General features: G+C 39.7%; 1 protein-coding gene across 2 annotated transcripts; it reads right to left on the bottom strand.

The window, feature by feature from the left end:
* Positions 1 to 2,957: 2,957 nt before the first annotated feature.
* On the bottom strand, positions 2,958 to 23,293 carry LOC103756253 (TBC1 domain family member 7). Of its 2 annotated transcripts, XM_018077708.1 has the most exons (10): positions 23,180 to 23,293; positions 21,695 to 21,855; positions 21,572 to 21,611; positions 21,002 to 21,122; positions 20,214 to 20,294; positions 16,757 to 16,944; positions 14,886 to 15,023; positions 13,044 to 13,189; positions 5,284 to 5,413; positions 2,958 to 4,046 (listed from the first exon to the last, which is right to left on the bottom strand). In XM_018077708.1, exons 4-10 carry the CDS (start codon positions 21,111 to 21,113, stop codon positions 3,960 to 3,962), a joined length of 882 nt encoding a protein of 293 aa, XP_017933197.1. In that variant the 5' UTR covers positions 21,114 to 21,122; positions 21,572 to 21,611; positions 21,695 to 21,855; positions 23,180 to 23,293; the 3' UTR covers positions 2,958 to 3,959. The 2 variants fall into 2 exon arrangements, with proteins under 2 accessions (XP_017933197.1, XP_017933198.1); XM_018077709.1 differs by lacking the exons at positions 21,572 to 21,611; positions 21,695 to 21,855 and having other exon boundaries at positions 23,180 to 23,278.
* Positions 23,294 to 23,810: the final 517 nt, after the last annotated feature.

The following is a 23,810-nucleotide window of genomic DNA, read 5'->3' as shown; positions in this document are numbered from 1 at the left end:
TAAACGAAGTGCCAAGCTGGACACCACAATTATTGAGCTGGTTTAGTTCAAGAGGTCAACTGCAGGCTGATGACAATTGCTAGAGGCACAGACCCAGGCTTCCCAAACTGTGACTCTGCTCCAGGTTGGGACTTTAAAAGTACCTTGTCTCATGTTCCCCCTGATTGTCACATGCTGGAGACAGTAAAAGCTCCCACTGTGCTCTTCTGCTCTCTTGGTAAGCAGGTCTCTGAGCTGAAGCATTTTGTTCCACTGAGCATACGAGCAACTAAGCAATCACCAAAAATTAACTGAGCGTAAGTTAGCCAGATTCATACTTCCAGTCTTTTGGGAATTCAGTACATTTTCTACATAAACTGATTCCCTCATAAATCCACAGTGAAAGTCTGCAAATGGATCCATTAAGAGACACACAAATGTCTCTTACCTGATTGGTGAAGGAAAAACGGACTTAAACCACAATATCTTCTCTAGAGAACTCCCCTCCTTCAGGATAGCCCACAATAAATAATGCACTCTGTATTAGTCACATTCCTGCTCCCTCTTTATACATAGAACTGAAAAAGCTGCACACAACCTTCAGCTGGACATTACAGGGGAGCAGCATGTGAGGATCCATCCCACATACAATGAGATGTTTAAGTAAAATTGCTGGTGGTCGTGGAAACACGAAGATTTTTTACTGTGAGGGTGACCAAGCACGGGCACAGGTTGCCCAAAGAGGTGGTAGAGTCTCCATCCTCAGAGACAGTCTCCATCTTGGAGACATCCATGGAGCCACACGGACATGGTTCTCGGCAACTGGCTCTAGGCAGTCCTGCTTGGGCAGGGAGGTTAGATCAGATGGACTCCAGAGGTCCCTGCTGGTCTCAGCCTTTCTGTGATTCCGTAAAGGTTGATCTCTCTCTTCTGTGCAACTCCAGGGCCTGCCTATTGATAGAGAAAGGCTTCTTTAAATTAAAAAAGCGTTTGGAGCCTTCAGTCAACTAGTAATTGGAGGAACACTCACTGGCAAGTCTGGAAGCAGTAACGCTGACTGGCATTTCTAATCCTGATTCAATTCACCTCTCTTCACAGAATATGAGTTATTGATTCCCCTTCAGGACTGAAATTGCTGAACACCTTCAGTGTCATCGGTGTTTGTTTTTTCAATGACCAAGTAATCCGCTGTGTAAAAGCCTGGATAATGCACCTGTACCTTTGGGGTTGTGTGAATTAGCAGTGCAGCCTGGAGGGGCGGAAATCTTCAAATAGGCAATCTCTCAGACTACACCTGTGGCCATTATTTGAGAAACTTGTGCACTGCACGTTACAGTGCTACTGTTCACAGAACGTGTGTGCTCTTTCCTGTGAAGGAGCAAGATTCAGGATGGGAGCGGTTCCAGGTGTGGAGAAAGACATACAGCAATTGACAGGACTTTATTATATGGACTTTACCGTTTCAGATATGTGTATCGCGTTGTACCCACACTACACAGTGCACACCCTGGCCATGCCAGGGCTTGCCACGAGTTTTGATTGCTCCCTGCTTCCCCACTCCCCTCTCTGATAGGCTGAAGGAGCTGCAGAGAGGAGACAGTTCCCATTCACCCTTTCCTTCCCCGGTTCCTCCCATGTTCCTCCCCCTTTGCCTGCATCTCTACCCCGATTTGTTCCCCCGTTTTTCTGTCTCATGCTCCACCCCATATTCCAGCTCTTTCCCCGCCTGAACTCATAAAACCCCGGGCACACTTGAATAAAGTATTCCATTTGCACCTCTACCTTGTCTTCAGTCCCATTCCCCCTCAGATCATGGCACTTTCCCATCCCCCTTACCCAGCTCTCATGCCTACGCTGGGAAAATAGGCTCCCACCTGAAGTGAACTCACTGGATTACACTACAATGCAGGCACTGCAATGGATTCCAAAGCAGACATGAACATGCTTTTTCTGAACTGGCAAAACTTGGACATTCCAGAAGCACTAACCACAGCATCTCAGCCTCCAGCATAGGTCATGTTCCCAGGGTTTTAGGGGTAACTTGAGCCGCATCCTAAGCTTCCCCATGTGCTTGAAGGTAAACCTGATGTAGTCAGGTCTAAAACAAGTTTCTGAAGCATTTCAAGTTTGCCCTATGCCAAGTACAAGGTAAACACACTCTTTCAATTGCAATGAGCATACTCAGCATACTGAACATCAATTTGAGTCAACTGACAGCTAAGCAACACATTTTTATATACAATTCCCTGGGCTATGCAAGAAGTAGAAACAGAATTTTACCCTTTTACAAGAAAAAGATCAGTTCTCCAGTAAACCTCTATGTATGGCTTCTACTTAAATCATGAATTACATTTCTGTATTAAATTTGTTTTGAAATCTAAGCCAAACAAGAATCAAATTACAACTTCAAGCCAAGCGCTCAACAGAGTTGAGTTATTACTGGGCTGTAATTCTGAATTTTACTGACTCATCCCAATTGATTTTCTCCACACCTGCACAGATCCACCTCTAGAATATCTTCATGAAGAACAAAGACAGAGGTACAGCCATAGAGAGCTGGTTGACAGATAAAAAGAAAGTATTTTAAAACACTTCAGAAAAGGATGCCACCCCAATCATTGTGACATCCTATACCTCAGCCTTGTGAAGCCTCATTTACCTGAAAATTAACAGTATTAATGGAGTACAATTACATTTCTAGAAAGGCATGCTTGTCCACCAATCCAGCAGACTAACATTCAGTACATTTACCTTACAAACACCTCCAAATAGTAACTAGTTATGTCAAGTATAAGCTGGCATACAGAAACATTTTTAAATTACAATTAAGTCTATTTACCTTGCTTCAGGAGTTAGATTTACTGCTTCAAGAGTTAGATTTACTTCTTCATGAGCAACAGAGCACACTGCACAATCAAAATACTGTAGCTGGCTGACCAACAAACACTTTGGACATGATCACACCACCGCTAGATATCTTCATTCCACCAGTATTTATTGAAAAATATTTACATATTGGTGTTGTGACCCACCCCAGAAAGGAGGGGAGTGGGTTTACCCAGGTTCTTATTAATAAATCCCTTGGGGTGGATTAGAGTGAAAACGACACTGAATAATTGGTGTTTGAAAACATATATATGTAGAGTTTATTTTAGAATAATTTGTTTCAAAGGTAAACAGGTATGGTGCCATTTTGGATGTTACCATCTATATCTATCATCTATAGCAATACAGCAGTCATTAGGATAACACTTAAGGAAATGCATAAGGGAGAGAAAGGGAGAGAAGGGGAAAGAAAGGATAAAGGTGGGAAGATATATATAGTCAATAAACACAGGGTCCAGCGATGAAACTTGGTAGTTGTGGCTTCCACGTCTATTAGTTGAAGTGGTGGTCTTGATCCATTGGGGGTGGGGGAGGAAGGCCCACACACTCAAAGAAGTTATGAGTTATTATATACTTCCAGAACACCTTGTACCTCCCCGAGGCGGGGAGTTTTACCACAGAATAGTGTTGTGGGCCGTGCCACGAGCCTCCAGCGTCTCCTGGGCATGCGAGGAGCTCCTGTGAGGGGCATGGTAAAAGGGTTTTTCCCGCCTTTCAGGACTGGTGCGGGGATGGGCTTTGATGGGTGTGCCACAAGCCTCCAACATCTCTGACAGCCCAGGCCAGACACACAGAGTTCATGAGAAGGGCATGGCAAATATGGCACTTCCTGCCTTTTCAGGACTGACCCCTCAGCAGCACTGGTGGGGCCCTGCTGGGTGAGCGATTGCCTCTTCCCAGCCTGCAAAAGTCCCCTGGAGATTCTAGAATGCGCAAATCATTAACCTTTTCAGTCTCTGCCAATTGGTCACTATGCTTTAATAGCATTTTTACATAGGTTAATGAAGAACATCACACTAGGATGGGGCAAGAGTGGTATAATGTCTTTTCAAATGTCTTTTTTTTTCCCAAGCTGTCACAAGCGAAGAGAGTTCTCAGACTGAGTGTGCTGGAGTCCCACAGTGTGTGCGCCACAGATCAACAGCTTTGCTGACAATGGCATCAGTGTTGTCTTGAGGAATCTACAAAAGATCAGGGCAAGATGCCTTGTCAGAGTACTTCATTTGGACTGTTTTGTTTAAAATAAAGATTTTGAATTTCCAGTTTGTATTTTCTCTCTTTAGAAAAAAGAAAACAAAACTAGAATCCCACCTTCCTGCTCCACCATCCCACCACCCCTCAGTCCTACACACACCACATTACCTCCAGGTTTTGGACAGAAAGCTTTTATTTACAAAATGGTAAGGTTACCACCCAGACATCTCAATACATCCCCGAGCTGACAGCAGGCAGAACTCACACTGGCTATCCATGACCACAAACATATCTCATCTAACTAACCTGGGTTACACTGGAACCCTACAGCCCTGCTGTGATGCTCATTACTATTCAAGGTCAGGAAAGTTCAGGGTCAGGTTCATGACCCTGTCCTCACATCAACAGAAAACACACCTTGAGTCTGTAGACGTGCACTCAGGCAAGAAGCAAAGAAAAAAAAAGCAGCCAGAAACCAACCCCTCTAAGGAGCTTCCAGAAAAATTAACCTAACCTCACCTGCACTTACTTTCACAGAAAAACCCTTTAGTATCACAAGGAATACTGTCAGTTCTGTACAAACGTAGATAATACATTCCCCAAGCCTAAAAATAACTTCAGTCTATGAAAGCCTTACCTCCTCATAGAAAAAATCATTATTCTCAATCCTGTGCATTTTTCCTTCACTTTTGTACTACTCCACTATTCTCAGGAAGGAGTGTAATAATATCTCATGGTACATCTAACGTCGCGACGGAAAGCTCTAGACACCTCAATGTGAGAATCCAGGAACTTCGTTTATTGTAGATTGACAGTAGCTTAATATACACTCTATAATAGGTTCATGAATATTACAGAAATCAGGCTCATTATTGGTGCTCAGTTAGGTGGTGATATCATCTTAACTGCTTCCCACTGTTTACACAGGTGGCTCGTTAAGTGCCTTTGTTTTGGTAATGCCTAGCTCTGTTTCTCAGCTCAATTTAGGATACCCAAGGACACTGCCGCTTTCTCATGGCCCTGCTATCTCAGACTTTCTCATGGGCCTAGTCAGACTGCGTCTTATACTTTAGCAGCTCATCCATAGCCTTAGCCATGTTCATATGTCCTCGCATTTCTAACCAATCCACTACATACATCTGTAATAATATCAATGGTACATCTGCAATAGGCAAATGACTAAGGTTGAAACACACTTTTATAAAAGCACAATAGAGTACTTACATTTTCCAAAAACTGTGTGATCTTTTCTGCAGTATTTAGCGCTATTATCTTCATTTTAAAGGTTAATAATATCTCCAAAGCAACAAAAACGAGAATCTTGCAGGACCCACTAATAACTTTGTCCCAAACCCTACAAGAAAATGAAAACGAATCACTAAACATTATTGCAGTGCTTATCTGCTTATTTATCTGCTGGAACAGCCTTCGTACAATCACCTCTTCCCAGATTATTTTTCTGAGTAACAGCAATGTATTGAATTATTTGGGTTAGGGTAAATGAAAGACATTTAATCAACTCCTAAATCTGTTCAGAGCAGAGGGATGGCAAGCAGTAATTGGTACGTACTGATATGGTGTGTTGCTGTTTAGAAATTGAACTGTTTACAAGCTCAAGTACAAAAAGCAAATCTTGTTTTAATAGCCTGAACTGTAACAACTACTCTACCGTGTAGGGTAAAGGTTAGAATTTTTCCTAGCGCAAAAAAGAAGAAATTAACTTCATTAGCATGCCTAATATACTCTTTCAAACAGTTAAGTTGCTGAAAATTCAAAGGGATGTAATACTGAACTACTACATCTTAAGCAGCTAAATATTCCAGGTCATTGCTGTATATGATACAAATATGACCTATCTACAGGATGTAATCCACTATGTTTAAATCAGTCACAAGGAACAACTATTAAGTCTTCCAATCCATCCCACTGTGCAGACCCTCTCAGAATTACCTAAGCACTTCTACCACTTGTATGAAGCTGTATCTGGACCTCAGTTTTAAGAAAACCTAAAGGGCAGGGCTCCAAAGGTTGCATGTACTTCAGTAACAGAACCTGGATGAATACTAAAATGGATCCTTACTACCAAAACTACCAACAATTTGAAATCATCCTTCATTCAGCAGCTCTCTCTCAGGCCCAGCTCAACATACTCGCGACAAAAGGTTATCCAAAACCAGTGTGAAACCATCTGTCAGATGGCAGCTTTTATGGGCTTGCATTATTTTTAGTTCTTGAATTTTAAGAGCTGTGTCAGAAAGACTTTCTGAGGATTACAGATCTTGCTCCTTCTGGGCACTTGTTCAAAGTACTTTTCCTTCCAAATAAAATCATGGGGGACAAAGATCACATACCATCCTCCGTAATTTCTGAATACAGTCACACTAATTGAAAAACATCTTCTGCAGCCCACCTATAAATCTGGATCTGTTGATGTGCTTCTTCCAAAGGCAACTCGATTTTTGTATGACCTCTCCTAGACAAATTTGCCCTTCAGCCCAGAGTGCCAGCAGAGTACAATGCAGGCACAATATGAACTTTGACAGCTGAATTGAAGTGTAGGTATCACACTTTTAAACAGTGAGAGCCAAGCCAAGAGCCATTAAGATGATGAAGGGACTGCAGCACCTCTCCTGTGAGGAAAGGCTGAGAGAGCTGGGACTGCTCAGCCTGAAAAAGAGAAGGATCTGGGGAATCTCATCAATGTACATAATTACCTGAAGGGAGAGTGCAAAAAGGATGGAACCAGGCTCTTTCCAGTCGTGCCCGGTGAAGGGATCTGAGGGAACAGGCACAAACTGAAACACAGGACGTTCCCTCTGAACATCAGGAAACACTTTTTCAACTGTGAGGGTGACCGAGCACTGGCACAGGTTGCCCAGATAGGAGAAGTTGTCTCTCTCCTTGGAGACATTCAAAAGCCGTCTGGACATGACACTGGGCAATTGGCTCTAGGCAGGCCTGCCTGAGCAGAGGGACTGGTTGGACCAGTGCCCTCCACAGGTCCCTGCCAACCTCAAACTTTCTGTGGCTTTCTGGTGAAAAGCTTTATAACTTGCTGGAAGGTTTGCTGCTGCTACACAGTGCTTATTTTTCACACTGTGACTCAAGTCAACTCTTTATCAGTTTCTTAACCTCCTATTCACATAAATTTTTGACACTATTTTCACCACCCCTCCATTCATCAAAAAATTTAGACTAGATTTTAACTTACAATGAAGAAATGAGGAAAATAATATGTTAAATCCTCAGGACTACTCTTAAAAAAGAAGGAAACAAAAAACCCCACATGGACAGATGGGGGAAAAAAAGGCACAGCCTTCCCCTTTGCAATTTAGTTTTAATTCCCTGTCTTGTTATGACAAAAAACTGAGCATAATTCCCATATTGAGAGGAATAACACATAATCCAAGATCAAAATCTTACTGCTTCCTTTGCGGTTTGAGAATCCCAGGACAAATTATCACTGTAAATATTACACTGATGTTGAAGTCAGGTCTAGGAGCTTTGAGCAAGTCTATGAGAAAACTGAGACGACAGCCCTGTTCCATACTGTAAGTCATCCCTGTTTATTTCTAAAGCATTTTCCTTACCAAACACATCTGTTTAGAACCCAAGAACAGCTTCCCCGTGTGTTTCATGTGCATCAGAATTATGTAATTATGAATGACAATTACAAAGAGCAGCAAACTTCAAAAACAGGAAATAATTTTTAAAGTTAATATTAAAGCACATGTTAATTCAAAAACAAACTTACTAATCCTAGTATAAAACACCTAGTCTCCTTTCATTATTTTGCTTCCAACTCTCCTGACTTTAGTCTCCATAACTGCATTAGGTTACATGCTATGCTCAGAAAACACTCTATTGTTTTCCTGCATTATTTAGTCTGATTCCAGAACAAATCTTTTAACAACGGCAAAACAGATGCAGCACCTAAATCACCAGTGTCTTCACAAATTTTGGAAGATGGTGCATAGAGAAGTGGGTGAGATGTCAGCACTAACCAGCTGTTCTGCTGCAATATTTTTCCCTTTAACATTTCCAGCTATTGTTACTCTCAATGCAATGCCACCAGCAACACTGTGTCAAGAGTCAGCACCTTCTCTGTACCAGCAGAGCCAAGAAGAACAACATAAACTCTGTCAAAAACGGAAAAAACCCACAGTAGATTAATAGTAGAACAGAAACATCATGCCACTGTGCCTATAGCCCCACTCAGAAATGCTGAAAAAGAAGGTATATGCTAAATTCCCTACGTTTGTGTGGCTGTCTTCCTCTATGAAATATAACCATTTGACTAACTACAGGAGCACTCTTGTAGGTATTTGTCTAACAGTGAAACAGTAGTGACAACCACAAGGAAAAATAAGAAGAAACAGGAAGCACTTAAAGCAAAGAGCATGCCCAGGATTATGCAAATAAAACCATTTACTTTTCACTGAGTTTTTTCCATAGACAAGATACCACTTACTCTGTGTGCACCTATGTGTGAACGGATGCCATTCTCCAGGCAGCTTCTGAGGTTGCTGCACTGCTACAGTGCAGTAGGACACAAGAAGCATCACAGCATTGCTGCTCTCTCTTTTTCTGAAATATTACCATTAATCTCACAGCTTTTCCCCTAGGCTGCACAGTAAACACACTTAGCCTTTTTCCCTGGTTCTGGTCCTCCAGTTGTTCAGGTCAGAAATATCTAAAAAGAGCCAATGCTTTATCCTCTGCCTGTACTTCTGGGTGTCCTTCTAATGGTAACCAGGCATGGAAGGACGTGATTAGGCTCACACAAATCTCATCCCGATGTCATGTCATGATCTTGTGCCCACCCATCTACAGAGTTGAGAAGCAGCTCAGTTACTTAGGCAAAGGCAAATCAAATTAAGTTTTTCCACAGTAGTAGCCCACACATGCACATTTTTATGCCCTCCCACTCCATAGTAAATTTAAGGCATTTTTCATCATATTCCTGTTGTTTCTACTAACTAAATACTTACATTTTTACAACTAGATGTAAATTATGCAGGACATGGAGATCACAGATGTAAAACTACAGAAGCCATATATTAATACATGAGGCAGTGTCAGCTGGAAAGTCGTAAATTTCAGGAGAATGACCAAATAGTTTGCCACTACCAAGTTGCCAGAGACTAATAACCTAACACCACCCTGCTAATGCCAAGCCTTCAGTGCAGAATACAAACAACATTACTCAGGGGCATGTTACATGATTGGCACCATTAGGCCATAAAAAAATGCCTGGCTCATTCACAATTACAACTGCAAAGCTGCACTACTTCTGTTGTGGCTGGATCATCTGGGATGATAGTGCTGGATTAAACTGGCAGTCAACATGCCATTTTGCCTGTAGAGCTGAAGCCACGAATGGAACACCAAGCTCTAAGAGCAGGGATTTCTAGCTGAGGGCCAACACAGCACCATTGGAAAGCTTTCCAGGCATGGCTTCCCAAACAGATGACCAGATATGCTGCTGCAGAAATCAAGCAAACAGGGTAATGATGAGTATGAAAACAATGGCGTGATCCAGTTCTCTCCCTGTTTCAGAGACAAGTACACCTTTCTGTCCCTCTTAAACCTGTGCTACAGGCTGGTTCATATTCCAGAAAGCACCCTGTCTGTATTCCAGGTGGGACAGAGATTCTTTGAAATGGCCAGTTTGCTCCTCTCTTTTATCAATATGGCACCTTTAAGAAGTTTTAAGAAGCTTATTGAATAATATGTCAAGTGTATTAGGGCACACAAAGACACTGCATAAGCTCAAAGGAAATGTTTCTACCTGAAATCTGTCTATACACATTTTCCAAGCCCATTTCAATTAAACTGATGCATAAATTTTACCTATGGTGTGACTGGAAGTGTGCTATAAAAGAGTATTTATATTGAATGGCAATGCCCGCCAGAAGTTTAAGTTGGTATTGTGCAAAGTCATCCCACCACTATCAGAAAAAATTTCTGCACAGCATATACAAGCCTTGTGCACCTCAGAGAAAAAAAAGAAAAGAAAGAAAACCATGAAATCTAGATTTAGCTGCCTGGCAGAGAAGATTACAATTTATAGAAAGCAATCAACCTCTCCAAGAAACACAGTGCTAAATCATAAGATAAATTAAATCATAAAAGACTGTGTTCACATCATCTCTTACTTGACAAAAAAGTAAGTAAAATTCACAGGAGAACTGGAGTCCTGTTTTCAAATCTCAGCAGTTCCAACACTGCCACTTGGATACATTTCAGATAAGCATTCAGGCTTCTAGATTCTAATCCGAAGCGAATCTCCAAGCATTAATTAAGTTCATTTGTCACATGCTACCCATGAAGTATGTTATTTCCTTAGTGAATAAGGCCATTATGATTACAACTGAATAATTCAGAAACCTAAAAAAGAAAAAGTGCACTTGTATCACGTTCCCACAAGAACAGTTGGCAAAAGGGATTGCTCTGCCATTAGAAGTATCAACACGAAAATTTGTTTTTACTCCATAGTGATACTGAAAGTCAATATTTTGACCTTTTCCATGGGAGGAGGTGGGGAAGTATTAAAAAAATTCCAGGTAATCAAAATATTCTATTTCAGTAAGGTCAAACAGCATATATGAATGCTAAACATGCACACTGACTAGACAAAATATTTTACGTAAATAAACTGATTCAAAATGGTAGAAGTTTGAAACTAAAGGTCCTGACAAGATGAAATATGAAATCAAAATTCTTCATCTAGATTTTTTCTTTTACACTATCAAGATTACACAGCTCCATAAAATGTTCTATTTTCAACAGAAATTTTAAAAAACTCTTCTTCTTCCAAGAGCAAAACTGCTCTGATGCAAATTCCTCTTTCAGCAACGGTTCTCGGCCATAAGACTAAGTAGCAAAATTGAATCAGATAAGCTCTAAATAAAAATATTTCCTAGGAGACATGCAAAGAGGTTTCCAACGCAGTAGATTGCCAAGGCCATTTCAGATCACAAAAGCCTATGGAAAAGAAGGTCTGAAGAGACTGACAAGTCCTAGCTAGGGCAGTCACTTCTGACTGATGTTAGTTTACATTTTAAGGCATTAAGCTGCACAAAGAGAAAGCACAATGAAACAAGAGCAATCATTACCTGCTGAAAATAACCTAAAAAAGCAAATGTGAAAGAGATGTAGGTAAACCATAGGTGATCAATTGCTTCTAAGGCTGTAACAAACACACTATGTACTTAAATAATTTCTGTAGCCGTAATAGGAGTAAAAGCTTTCCACCATCACATCACACACAACCAGTACACAGAGATGACTATTTTGGGGACTTATAGGTGCTTGATGAGAAGAACCTGGCATGTAACAATTACAGTGCTGCACCTAAAGGTTCAAAATGTTTGTTTCTCTCAAACATATTCCTTGCCAACAGTAAAACATCCAGAACCTCAAGGGCCATGGTTCACCAAGACCAGCATGATTTCTAATCTTACAGTTTGTTCTCTAAAACTTTGGTTTTATAAGGGTCAATAAATTTTTAAAAGCAGCCATTTCTCACTTTTCTTCATGAAACATGAACTTCCAGATAAACAAACAACGTTGCGTTCACTATTTAGATTATGACCAACTTTATCACCATAAAAGATGGTGATATACAGAGCAATTTACAAAGCATTTCGTTTCCACACTAGGTTCCTATACTAACTGAAGCCCTGGAATTGATTTCCTTGAAATAAAAATTCCCTTGAACCTTATTACTCCTCAAAGTTTTCAGGCTGCTGAAGATGAAACCATTGGGTTTTTTTGTGCCACATCCTGTTCAGATATTAGCAACTCTTATTAATGCAGAAAGAATGTGTTTCTCTACATCCAGCTTGAATTTCCTGCTTTCCAAGAGTTCTCAGGCACCAGAACTAGAGAAATAATACAAGTTTCGTTTCAAAAGCCCTTCAGTGAAATGCTATGCACAAGAATTTTGCCCTATTAAAAGCTCAACAACCTATTTCTAGCTGTAGAATCCTGATGCAATCCACTATTTCATTAACTTTGTAATACTCAACCTGCCCTAGGACTTTTCAAAACAAACGTTGTCATGGTTTAACCCCAGCCAGCAACTGAGCATCACACAGCCAACTCAGTCACTACTGCCATTGGGATGGGAAAAGAATTGGAAGGGTAGAAGTAAGAAACAAACTTCTGGGTTGAGAAAAAAAGTTTCATAATTTAAAAGAAATAATAATTTCAAAAAACTGTAAGGAAGAGAAGAAAAAAATAACAAATAGAGGAAAATAAAACTTGAGACGAGTGATGCAAATGGAAACAGCTGCCCACCACCAACCGATCAACAGGCAGCAAGTCCCCAAGGGAGCACTCTCCTCCACCAATTTTCACCCCAGCTTTATTGCTGAGCATGACTCCATATGGAACGGGATATCCCTGAAGTCAGCTGGGGTCAGCTGTCCTGGGTGTGTCCCCCTCCCAGCTCCCTAAGCAGCCCCAGCCTCCTTGCTGGTGAGCAGAATGATGCTGTGTTAGTGCCACTCAGAAGTAACTAAAACATCCCTGTGTTATCAACAGTTTTCAGCACAAATGCAAAACATAGCCCTATATGAGCTACTCTGAAGAAATTTAACTCTATCCCAGCCAAAATTACTACACATTCCCAAAATCTTTTTCATCTAATGATGATGACGTTACAGTCACTCCCTACGAAATTATTTCGGTTAAAAAGCCTGAAAACGACTACCATTCAGCCATCTATCACTAAGACAGGACTTTGAGTTTTAAATCCCAGGAGTGTCCAACAGAATCAGTTGGTATACTTAACTCCATTCTTTTTTTAATTTCAATGGGTGAAATGATCACACAGATTGATTATCCTGCATCAGTAAAGTCAGCAATAAAGTTAACACCATAATCTTACAGATAAAGTACAGAAGGCTCTTTGTGTGCTAGTGACGACAAAAAGCTAAAAGTACCATGAAGTTACAAACTGAAAGAAGAGAACTTGCCTCTGTAAACTGGACTCAGGTAAACATCCTGCAAAACACTTTTTAAACCAGAGATCATAAGGGAGCTTGCTTATTGCAGCACATGCTTTCAGATGCATCAGGAGTCTGTTATCTTCAATGTTCAAATACTGCTCCAGAACTTTTGGCTGAGAAAGAATTGGAAAATTTTAGGAAACATCAGAAAACCTTCATAGTTAATGCGCACCGTAAGACATGGAATGTCTTAGAAATTCAACTCGCGTAAAACAACATGTTAAAATAATGAACTCGCACTGTTTTAACTGTTCCAAAATATGAGTGTCGCTGACTTTTGCAATTAACTAATTAAGTACTTAACTAAATAAACAAACTCAGCTTCCTTAAATTGCTGACCACTAGCAGAACTTCCAATATATGCAGTATTCCCTAATGCAAGGAGGTGTTTCAGAGTTTAAGGCAATGCAGAGATTAAACATCCACTAATTACTGTTACCTCCACAAGTAAAATTGAGTTTCATTCACCTCAAACCTAATCGCCTTAGCACACATAAAAAAAAATCTACACACAATACAGCAAAACCCAGAAAATCAATTCTGAGAGTAAATCTCTGTGCAACCCATTAAAAGCTGGACATTGATTTATTGCTTAAAAACCCAAAGTATTTAGAAGGATAAACATGTGGATAATTTTCTCATCTTGTTTAAATTTTAATGTAACACAATACACATTTTCATAAATTCAGGAGTACCTTTATGTTTTTTGTCATAATTAAGTAAACAGCTAATGACTTCAGCTGTCAAAGGGAAAAAAACACGTCCTTTTTCCATATTCTCACCTGCAGAGTCTTGGTACTTGGTACTTGGTAATTGCTTATATTACAAAAAAAAAATTAGGGAGAGAGACACTTGGCACTCTTTATGTAGTGAGAGTACACACTTTCTTTAAAAATACTCCTTTTTCCTTTGAAAGGAATTAAAGAAATCTGTTTAGTTTAATGTATCGCCCCCAGAAACAGGAGGTAGGTTTAAAAATTATTTCTTGTTCCAAAAGACTAACAAACAATGGGCAGGCATCATTTTCTCCAAAACGAATTTTCATTCGGTGCTTGCCAGTGCACAGGTGCCACCTCAGCAGATACTGTTAACTAAAGAGCTTTTATCTGTTAAGGCTATTTGAAGAATTACAAAAACTTTCGTGATTTTGATAAGTACGCATTTTCTTTACAATTAAAATTTTAATTTTATAAATCAGTAAGACAGAAATTCAAAATTAACATTCTATGACAGCGCTTAAATGATCAGTGCTAAAACAAAACTATTCCACTTTTTATTATAACTTAATTTTCAGCATACTGTTTTTCTGAAGACGTAGTACTCCGGTTCATTTAAAAAGCAAAGACAATTGTGCTTTGTCTATCATACAGTGAGCCACACATGGATGATAGAGATGCAGCCTTAAAAGTAGCAGACATACATCAAGATGTTCTTAACTCTGTAATTTAAATTTAATTGTTTAAAATAAAAAAAATTCTTAAGTGACCGATTTGTGAGAAATATAATTCACCTAGATACAAGCAACCTTTAGACAACCTAAAAAGGAAATATAATTCAACTAGATACAATGCAACCTTCAAGCAAGCTAAAAAGAAAATAAGATGTAACTGAAAATCACCACGCAGCAAACAAATCCAATTGTGCAGGACAGCACAATCAAAACCCAAAAGGCACTCCTCCCATTTTCTCAAAACAGCTGGTGGAACAGAACCCAAGGGTGTCACCTCTGACACTCCAGTTGTCTCCATGTATTAATGCTTTCCACAACTGGAAAAAACAAAAGGAAAAAAAAAAGTGTTTTTTCCTTACCAGTTGTTGTAATGAATCTTTGTGCTTGCTGTTCAGCTGATTCACAAAGCAACTGACAAGCCAATAGCATTCTACAGGATCCTCCACCATTTCCTCCATTGCTTTAGCAATAACAAGAAACACTTCATCTTCAGGTTCCTGGAAAACAAAGCCAAAAAAAAGTGAACTACACAGAAGTATTGGACTATTCTGATTTAAATTATTCTTATATTCCTTTTCTCTGCTATTTGGGAGAATAAATGGAAATTGACGTACACAAAGAGCTGTTCTAACATTCATAAATAAGACATCGGGCAGCAGCTGCACTATGATGACAAATACTGAAGCAGAGCAAATAAGACTTGTTTTAATTTTAAAACCAAAACACACAATAGGAGCTTGGGGAAAACTGTTTAAAAGTTTCAAATTTTCTCAGATGAGAAAATACTACATTCTAACAAGGTAGTGATAATCCCACTTATGTGGACCACATATTTATACTGCATAGCAGCAGAATTTTTCATGCTGTTGATTGCTAAGGGCCAAACGGGCCCCTCAAACACTTCTGTCGTGGACGTTACAGATACCAAAAACAATGCGGCCATGAGCTATAGGATCACAGAGTTTGATGCACGGAGAGTCTTAAATACTACTGATATGTCTCTGCCACACAGACTGCTGCAATGCACACATACCCCTACTTAAACTGTCTGCTTTCAGACTGCACAAAACATTTACCAGACTTCTCTCTGGTACTCAAACATTTCAAAATATTTATATCAATCCAACATCATCTTTATATTCCCCCTGCCTCCACAATAAAACTGAGCTACTATCAAGCAGTAACCTCTTATTTAAGGGGACATTACTGCACAGAAAGCAGACTGGCATAAAGAGAACAAATGCTTTCTGCAGCAAAACAAATCCAAGTTACAGGACTAATAACTAGTGCTCTGCTGAACACCACCATCACAGTACTGAGAGCAGCCAGTGCTCTGGGATGCACTGACAAAACATGTGCTCAGAAGGCAATACTGCTCTAGAAGGGAGGAATTTTTCGCCCACTGGGTCACAGATCAAGGAAATTTCTCTACAGGAAACTTGCAAGGTAGGACAGCCACATTCCCAGACAATGGTAAGGGCACGAAAATGTTCTCCCTCCTTTAACAACGGAATGCTGTATGTAATCCTCCAGATCAAAATATTACTGAACTTTCTATATTAACTTTAAGTTCTCTTTTTTTATTTTTTTTTTAGTTTTTATGTCAAATTTTGTGATGGATAAATTAATATTAAATAAGGGACAAAAACCACTGCGGAAAGCCCTGTGGTTCCTTTCATCACATCCTCTTTGACAGAGGTTTATACATAAGATCCACACATTGTTTTTCTCATCTCTCTACTGGCTTACCATCGCATCAAGGTCCATTTGTGAGTACACTGTAAACTGCAGAGTACATGCATGACCTGACAGAAGCCCTGATTAGTTCAGACTAACGTAAAAAGGAGGTCAGTACATTAAAGTCTAGATTTAAAAACAAATAATTTAAATATATGATGCAATTTGCATTAAATCATGGCTTGTACGGGTTCTGAATTATCCTTGTTCCAGGACATGTAAGAATCTATGAGCTCCAATAGGATTATGTCATTTTCATTTCAGTGCTATAAAGAAACTGAAGTGCATTAGAGTACAAAATGCTTGAAATGCTAGCAGGCAAAATACTCAAAAGGGATTCTAAGGCATCAAATCTTACATAAGTACTTAGGGGAAGAAAAAGAGAAAAGCACTTTGACTAAAATGTCTTATTTTGTACTAGTACTTCTCTGTTTTCCATTCACCTTACTCATCTATCTACATGCATTTGTGAGGTGACTTGCAGTTCACTGACCAATGTGAAAGCCAAGTTTCGAGGCAGTTTTCCCGATTCCAGTTGATGGATGCGCAGGAAAACATCCACCTGTGGGGTAGAATCATTAATAAAGCGAATTACACGAAGAGCATGGTGTATATCCCAGTACTGCTCCTTTCGGCACTTCATCACCAAAGCATGAGATTCATGGTGAGGAGGAATAATTCCTGACAAAAATTTGAAAAAAAAAATAATTAAAATAAAAAAATACAAGCAATTGTAAAGAGAAATCTTACTTGTTACTTGTTTATACTTATCTAGCTTTTAGTATAGTTACAGTTGTGCATTTGTGCCCACCTTCCACTTACTTTGAAAACAAAGTGGGTGCAGAATGATTTTTATCTACATTAGCTGTTCATTTTCTCAAATTCTACACTTTGTCTGAGATGACAGAGAATATACAGATTCAATTAACCAATGCAAAGATACTGTACAACTCAGTATTAATTACTTTACTCTCTGTATCATAGATTAAATCTCTCTTAAAACAACATTCAGAAGCAAAATCAATCACACGGGTTGAATCAGTTATAGATTAAAACTTAAGAATACCACATAGGCACTTTGCAAGGTAACATTTTTTACATTCTTAGCACAACACGAATATTTGTTCTAGTTTTCTAGGAGAAAAAAAAAAATTTAAAAAGAAATAAAAGTAGTAAGGTAGACAAAATTAAACTGCATCTCCAGAAGAGATGCTCAACATTTCACTAGTGGAGCAGAATATTTCTCAGTGCAGAAACCCATGAGAACAAAGTATTCTTCAAAAATCAGTTTGAAACAAGCTACCTGCTGCTTTTATCTCTCACTTTAAAAAAAAAATATTCCTGTCAAGTGTTAAACCATGAAATGACTGAGTTTAGTAACAAGTACATCAGATAGAAAATTATCTTTTCATTTCCAACTGCAAACCTGTCTGCATTTCAAAAGCTGGGACAGAACAAGACATTTTTCATGTTATGCCAAAGAGAGTCAACATCATGACTTTGTATATACATATTGCCAACTGCTCTCCTGAAATACAGAAGATAACCTTAGGCAGAAAGAAAAGCTTAAAAAAAGCTTAAACAACACCGGGATGTCCAGAAACCATAATGAGTCACACTTGAACAGGAAATTAATGGAGACACTGCTGACATACCATGCAACCTGGGACAGCATCAAGTCTTGGTACATGTCTGAGATAAGGAAGCCTATCCTGTCAGCAAAATTTTCTTAAACTATTAACACTGTTTAGAGGACATGTAACACTTCCCACCAGAAATGGACTGGGCTGTCGTTCCAATTACTTAAGGAGAGATATTTTGCATTCCTTTTCAATACCAGCTTTTCTAACAAGTGTTAACACTGAGATACAGCATAAGAGAAGTCCTTGTTCACCTCTGTTCACCCAAGAAGTATACAGAATGACAGTATGGATGCTTGAAATCAGAATATCTCAAGTTGGAAGGGACCCACAAGCATCACTGAGTCCAATTCCTGACCCTGCAGAGCACCACTCCAAAAAATTACACGTCTGAGAGCACTGTTCAAACACTTCTTGAACTTTGGCAGGCTTGGTGCCATGACCACTTCCCTGGGGAGCCTGTTCCAGCGCCCAACCACCCTCTGGGTGAAGAAACTTTTCCAAATATCTAACTTAAACCTCCCCTGACACAGCTTCATGTCGTGAAATGAATCACTCTGAGTTTAAAACAGAAAATCTTTCTAAAAATCAATATAATTTTCCATGCAGTTAACTCAGAAGGTGTTTTGTGTTATCACATGATTCACGGATCATCTATCTAAAACAGTCAAAGACTGACCACTGGCTCTGCAGTGAGCCACAACTTTGCAGACTATGTTTTGCTATTATAATTTTGGCTGAAGGATCTTTTATTGAGTCACTTGTCTAAACCTTCGACGCTATATTTCCTACAACTAATATTTTAAAGGATGCAGACTACTTCACTAGGGCCCAGGATGCAATCACCTTTTTTATGGCAAAGGCTTTTATCAAGTAGAATTACTCTGTCAGTTCAATGATCAATGCCAAGAACTTCCAAGTTTTATAATTAGATCTTGCACCTTCTGTGCACTGTTCCTTTACTACCTTTGCCAGAAACAGGCTCACAAATCCAAATAATCAGGGATATGAAGCCACAACTTTTAAACTGTAGAAAATTAGAAGCGGGAAAAAAACCAAGAAAAAATTAAAAATCATTTTTAAAACTCACCTAAAACTTTCTAATACACTATTTCAAACTTCAGACATTGTAGTGGAATATGGAAACAAGGAAGATATTTACTTGAACATTGTTCAAGATTATGGCACGGCCTAAGATTAATAAACATCCCAAAACAGACAAAAACTGTTTTGGAAAATAACCATTCTGAGGTAGGAATCACCAGCCTTACTGACTCTGAATCACACATCAAGAATCTTTGTATGAAATATATGTGGGATCTGTATCATGTACTCTGGAGAGCCAAATGACAAAGAATATGCAGGATAGTTCACAGGCAGTAAAAGACGGCAGCTTCCAAGCCAATCTGCAGACCGATGCTGCTGGTCTCCCTGATGAAACATTTTGGCTCTCAGCTCCTTTCCTGCCAGCACAGCTCTGCTAGTACAAGACTGAGCATGGGAGCCACACTCAAGCTTTACAAAAGTGGCACAAGGCTCCTCCCCCAAATCACATTTCTCTTCCACAGATTCAGCCCGACGATGTACCTTCACACTCAACCTATCGGTGTTTCTCTACGTGCAGCAACTCTAAGGAAAACAAACTCTCCAGGTACCTTGTAAGGGTCAGAACTCCTGGGCCTTGCACAACCCCTCCTGTCTCCAAGTGACACAAGTAAACCAATACACTTGACCAGTTAGTGCAAAGCCATTAGTACTTTTGAATTAGTCATCTGACTAATGCACTTCAACGAAAATATAATCTATTTATGGGGTTTTATGGTTTCTGGGGATACCATAACTTGTCTTTGGCCTCATAACTTCTTCAATGGCAAATACAATTCAAAACCAGAAGCAAAACCAGAAGAGACCAAGATTTTGTGGAACACAAAGCTTTTCTTTAGAATAAACTTGCCCAGTTTAAAATTAATCACAGCCTTACTTCAACCTAACTGTATGTTATTTCAGAAACAGCACTGAATATCTTATCAGGTATTGGTGACTTGCTATAACCCACCTTTCAAATCCATTTTATAACTGTAACTGCATAGTGTTACAAAGTTAAATACAGAAACACACTTTTCTAGGTACACTTCAGCAAAGTTCTCAAAAACTATCCATGGAACACTGTTTTATAATTGCCATTGTGCATTCGAGGTGGATACAAAAGTAGGCTAAATATGCAGCAGTAGGCAAGGTAGTACAGAATAATCCATGTCATTACCTCTTTAAAAAAATACACCTTCCTACATTCTATGTTATATTTCATACCTAGAAGCACTTTCCACACCAGTATACGATACATGGATGGGAGTGGAAACCTTTGACTAAATGTGCAAAGCTTCTCAATATCTGTAGAGAAATAAAAAGAAAAACAATTATGATAAATTTAAATATAAATAATTTTGCGTCTCTGATCTACCTAACTATGACAAATCTTCAGCTGCTCATTGAAATTCTCACTTTCATCACATATTATCAATAAGATCTTTCACCACTTCAATTGTGAATAGAATGTGCCCTATAAACTGCAACAATTTTGAAAAATATATACATTGGCTTGATCTACAGTAAAACTACTTTAAGTTTCATCAGGAAGAAACTGGATCATTTTTATAGGCATTTTGTAAATCGTGCCACTGTCAAAACAATTAAGGGCTTTTTTAAAGGGACGACATTTATCCTTCTGTTCTGTTAGAGATGTGGCACTCCTCAGGGACCAACAGCAATAACAAAATCTTCATTGTTTTGAAGTTATATGGAATAAACAGCATGAAATGATGCGTTCTCCGATTAAAATTGCTTTCATTAAAAAACTTTCCATTTCTTCAGCACAAAGAATGAGAGAAGGAAAAAAAGGAAGCCAACTGACAAATCTTTGGTAGTTTTAAAAACAGATTTTCAGATCTTCCAAAGTCAAAGGTCTGCTAGCAATAACTGAGAGATTAGTGGTAAAACATGAAAAATGAGTATTAAGCACAGCAGCTTAACATTTTCTATTACTCCCTCCCCAGTTCCTTATCACCAAAGTAACAGAGGAAAGAGTGAAATCAACTTGCCCAAACGGTCATCTTTTAACAGAATTTCCAGTGACTTCTTTTCTTCAACTCCACGAAACCCCACTTTTTCGTAATACACTGAGCGAAAATTCCTCTGAGAGTCATCAGCCATGACTGATTCCTTTTGGAGAAACAGTAATTCTCTTAAGACTTACAAGAATATTTTCCTTTTATGCTAAACTCAAGTACTTTTGCACACCAGCAGAAGTTAACTGCCTATGTCTCTATAGTAGTATTACACCCTACAGAACATTAAATCTTCCAAGATTTTTTTCATCATATGCTAACAGAGAAAAATCATTAAAATAATTTAATCTAAACTAGGTCTAAAGAAATCAACTTTCCAAACAAAACACAGGAAGTTTTTATTTTTTAAGTTATTGCCATAGCAAATTATGATACTTTTCAAAAAGTTTAAAAAAAAGTCTGCTGGTCTTTTACATCATACCGCGTATTTCAAAACCAATATAAAAAATACAGTTAAGAGTCTGACAAAATTTTGGGTACAGAAACCCTACTGAAGTACAACTGTTACCTAGGTAAGTAAAATAATTAAGGTTTCATACTCACCAGATGAGGTAGCGAGAAGCAAGGACGAGCCAATTTTGGCCTCAGTGGCACAGGAAAGAATAAAGTTAGGGATGTAGGTTTCTTCTTACGTTGCAGATATGAATTAAATGTTCATGTTGTTACCTGAGGTGTCAGGTGTGCCCCTGGGCAGCTGCTGCAAACAATCCATTTATTAACAGTCCATCAGAAATGACATAGAGGGTGCGAAATACACAGTTTTGGTTATACCCACATGGTGATAAACTGGTTCCAGCCCCTGTAACTAGGACAACGTAGTGGAATCCCTGTAGTGGAAACAATGGTAAATTCCAGTGAGTACTTTGTGTTTCATAACAACTGTAAATGACATTTCAATTCAGTTCAACTTTCTAAATATCAAATCTCTCTCCTCTGCAGGCTTGCAAATGTTAGAAAGCTCAGTTTCCTAACTCAAAGGACTAAAACCAATATTAACTTTTACGTGCTGTGACAGCAGCAAAACTTGAAGAAAAATAATTTATTTTGAGTGAGGGGCAATGGGTGAATGATGCACTGTGAAGCTTTTCTAGATAAATTCTTCTTTTCTTTGCAGAACCAAAGTACACATCAGGAGCAAAGCACCCGTGGATATAAAAAAAGGCCATAATTTTGCAAAGAATATACATGTTTAAATTTGTATATCCACCAGGCCTATTTGTGATTCAAACTGTAACTGTTTTTAGAGCTTTGCAGCATCAGGGCCAAGACCAGCCAGAAAAATATAAACCAGGAAACAACTGAATTAATGCTTTCTGAGACAGGTCAAATATTATTTCAAAACCAGAGGAAAAAAATGTTACTTGCAAGACATGCCAGTCCTGCACTAGCCTACGAAAATGACTCTGACGTTCATGTATTGTGTATTTAAGGGTCCGGTGATCACAGTGTTCACTGTTTACACTGCAGTCATGTCTAATGGTGACTTATGGAGCTACAGATACTCAATTACTTTAAAAAATGCTTAGATTTTCCTTTACACTTTCAAATTTTTAAAATCTGAATTTAATATGTGCTATTTAGAAAAATTAAAAAAAAAAAAAAAAGCACGTGTTTAGCCCGTACCACTTTGTGGAAAGCTGACAAGAGAATCACAGAACAGGAATAATAAATATAATTTGAAAAACAACAGCACTATCTATTAGAAAGGAATGCTATTTTAATAATTTTAAACTACCACTGTAACAGCAATACATTTTACTTAGTTGAAAAAAGTAAGAATATAGTTTCCTCCTCACTCATAATTTAGCATATGCATTTTTCATGTCAGGCAAGCGACCAGTGTTCCAACCTTCACATGAATCTACAATATAATGGAAAAGGGAAGGGGGGGGGGAAACAAACCCCCAGCCAGCTCTCTGGAAACGTTCTGTACAAAACCGTGCCATTAACTCGCCCTGTCTTCAACTAAAGCATTTTCGGCCCTAACAGCGGATTCACGGTACCCCCGCGTTTCACGCCGGGCGATGCAGCAGCGGCGGCAGTGCCGCGCAGACCCCGGGTAAGGAGCCACACGCGATCCAGCGCGCTCCGCCCGCCGCAGAACACCCTCCCTCGCAGGCCCTGTCGGAGGCTCCCCACACCCGCCCGTACCTCGGGGCTAGACTCTCGGCCTCCGACATATTCCCAAAGGAAAATACGGGCACACTTGGGCACGGGATCAATGTCCCCCCCACTTCCCGGGACACCGAACGGCACCGGGACGCCACTTCCGGCGCCTCAGCAGGCGGGCGCATGCGCAGTAGCCGTGCCGGCCCGGCGGCGGGCGTGGCTCCGGGCCGGCGGTGACCGGGGCGATTGGGGGTGTCTTCTTTGTGTGGGGTTGTTGCAGCCTCTCGGGCTCACCCGGTCTCTCGCACACCCTGGCTGTGCTCCCCATCACCTCTCAGTTCGAGCCCTCTGCCGCCCCCATCCATCCCTCAGAGCCGGCTCCCGCTCCGTGCTGCTGCCCGCATGGCGTGGGGTGCGCTGAGGGCTGCACCGCGTTGTTCGCTATAATTGATGTGCTCGGCGTTTTGGCCCCATCCCCAGTGAATCCTGGGGACACTTTACTTAGAGCAGTCCCTAGGAACCGGAGTGCGGTTTCCAGGTCCCGAGATTTACTCTGGTGGATGTGACCAAAGCACCGGGTGCTAAATATCCTGCCCCTCAGAACAGATAAAGGACCACTGTTCAAAGCCTCAAATATCAACCTGTGCTGCTAAAACTGTGAGATATTAAACAA

The sequence above is a fragment of the Manacus vitellinus genome, unplaced genomic scaffold (assembly GCF_001715985.3).
Source record: "Manacus vitellinus isolate BGI_N305 unplaced genomic scaffold, ASM171598v3 scaffold_39_pilon, whole genome shotgun sequence".
NCBI lineage: Eukaryota > Metazoa > Chordata > Aves > Passeriformes > Pipridae > Manacus > Manacus vitellinus.
Note: the sequence above shows the minus strand (reverse complement) of the source record. Positions and strands in the feature narration are given on the sequence as shown.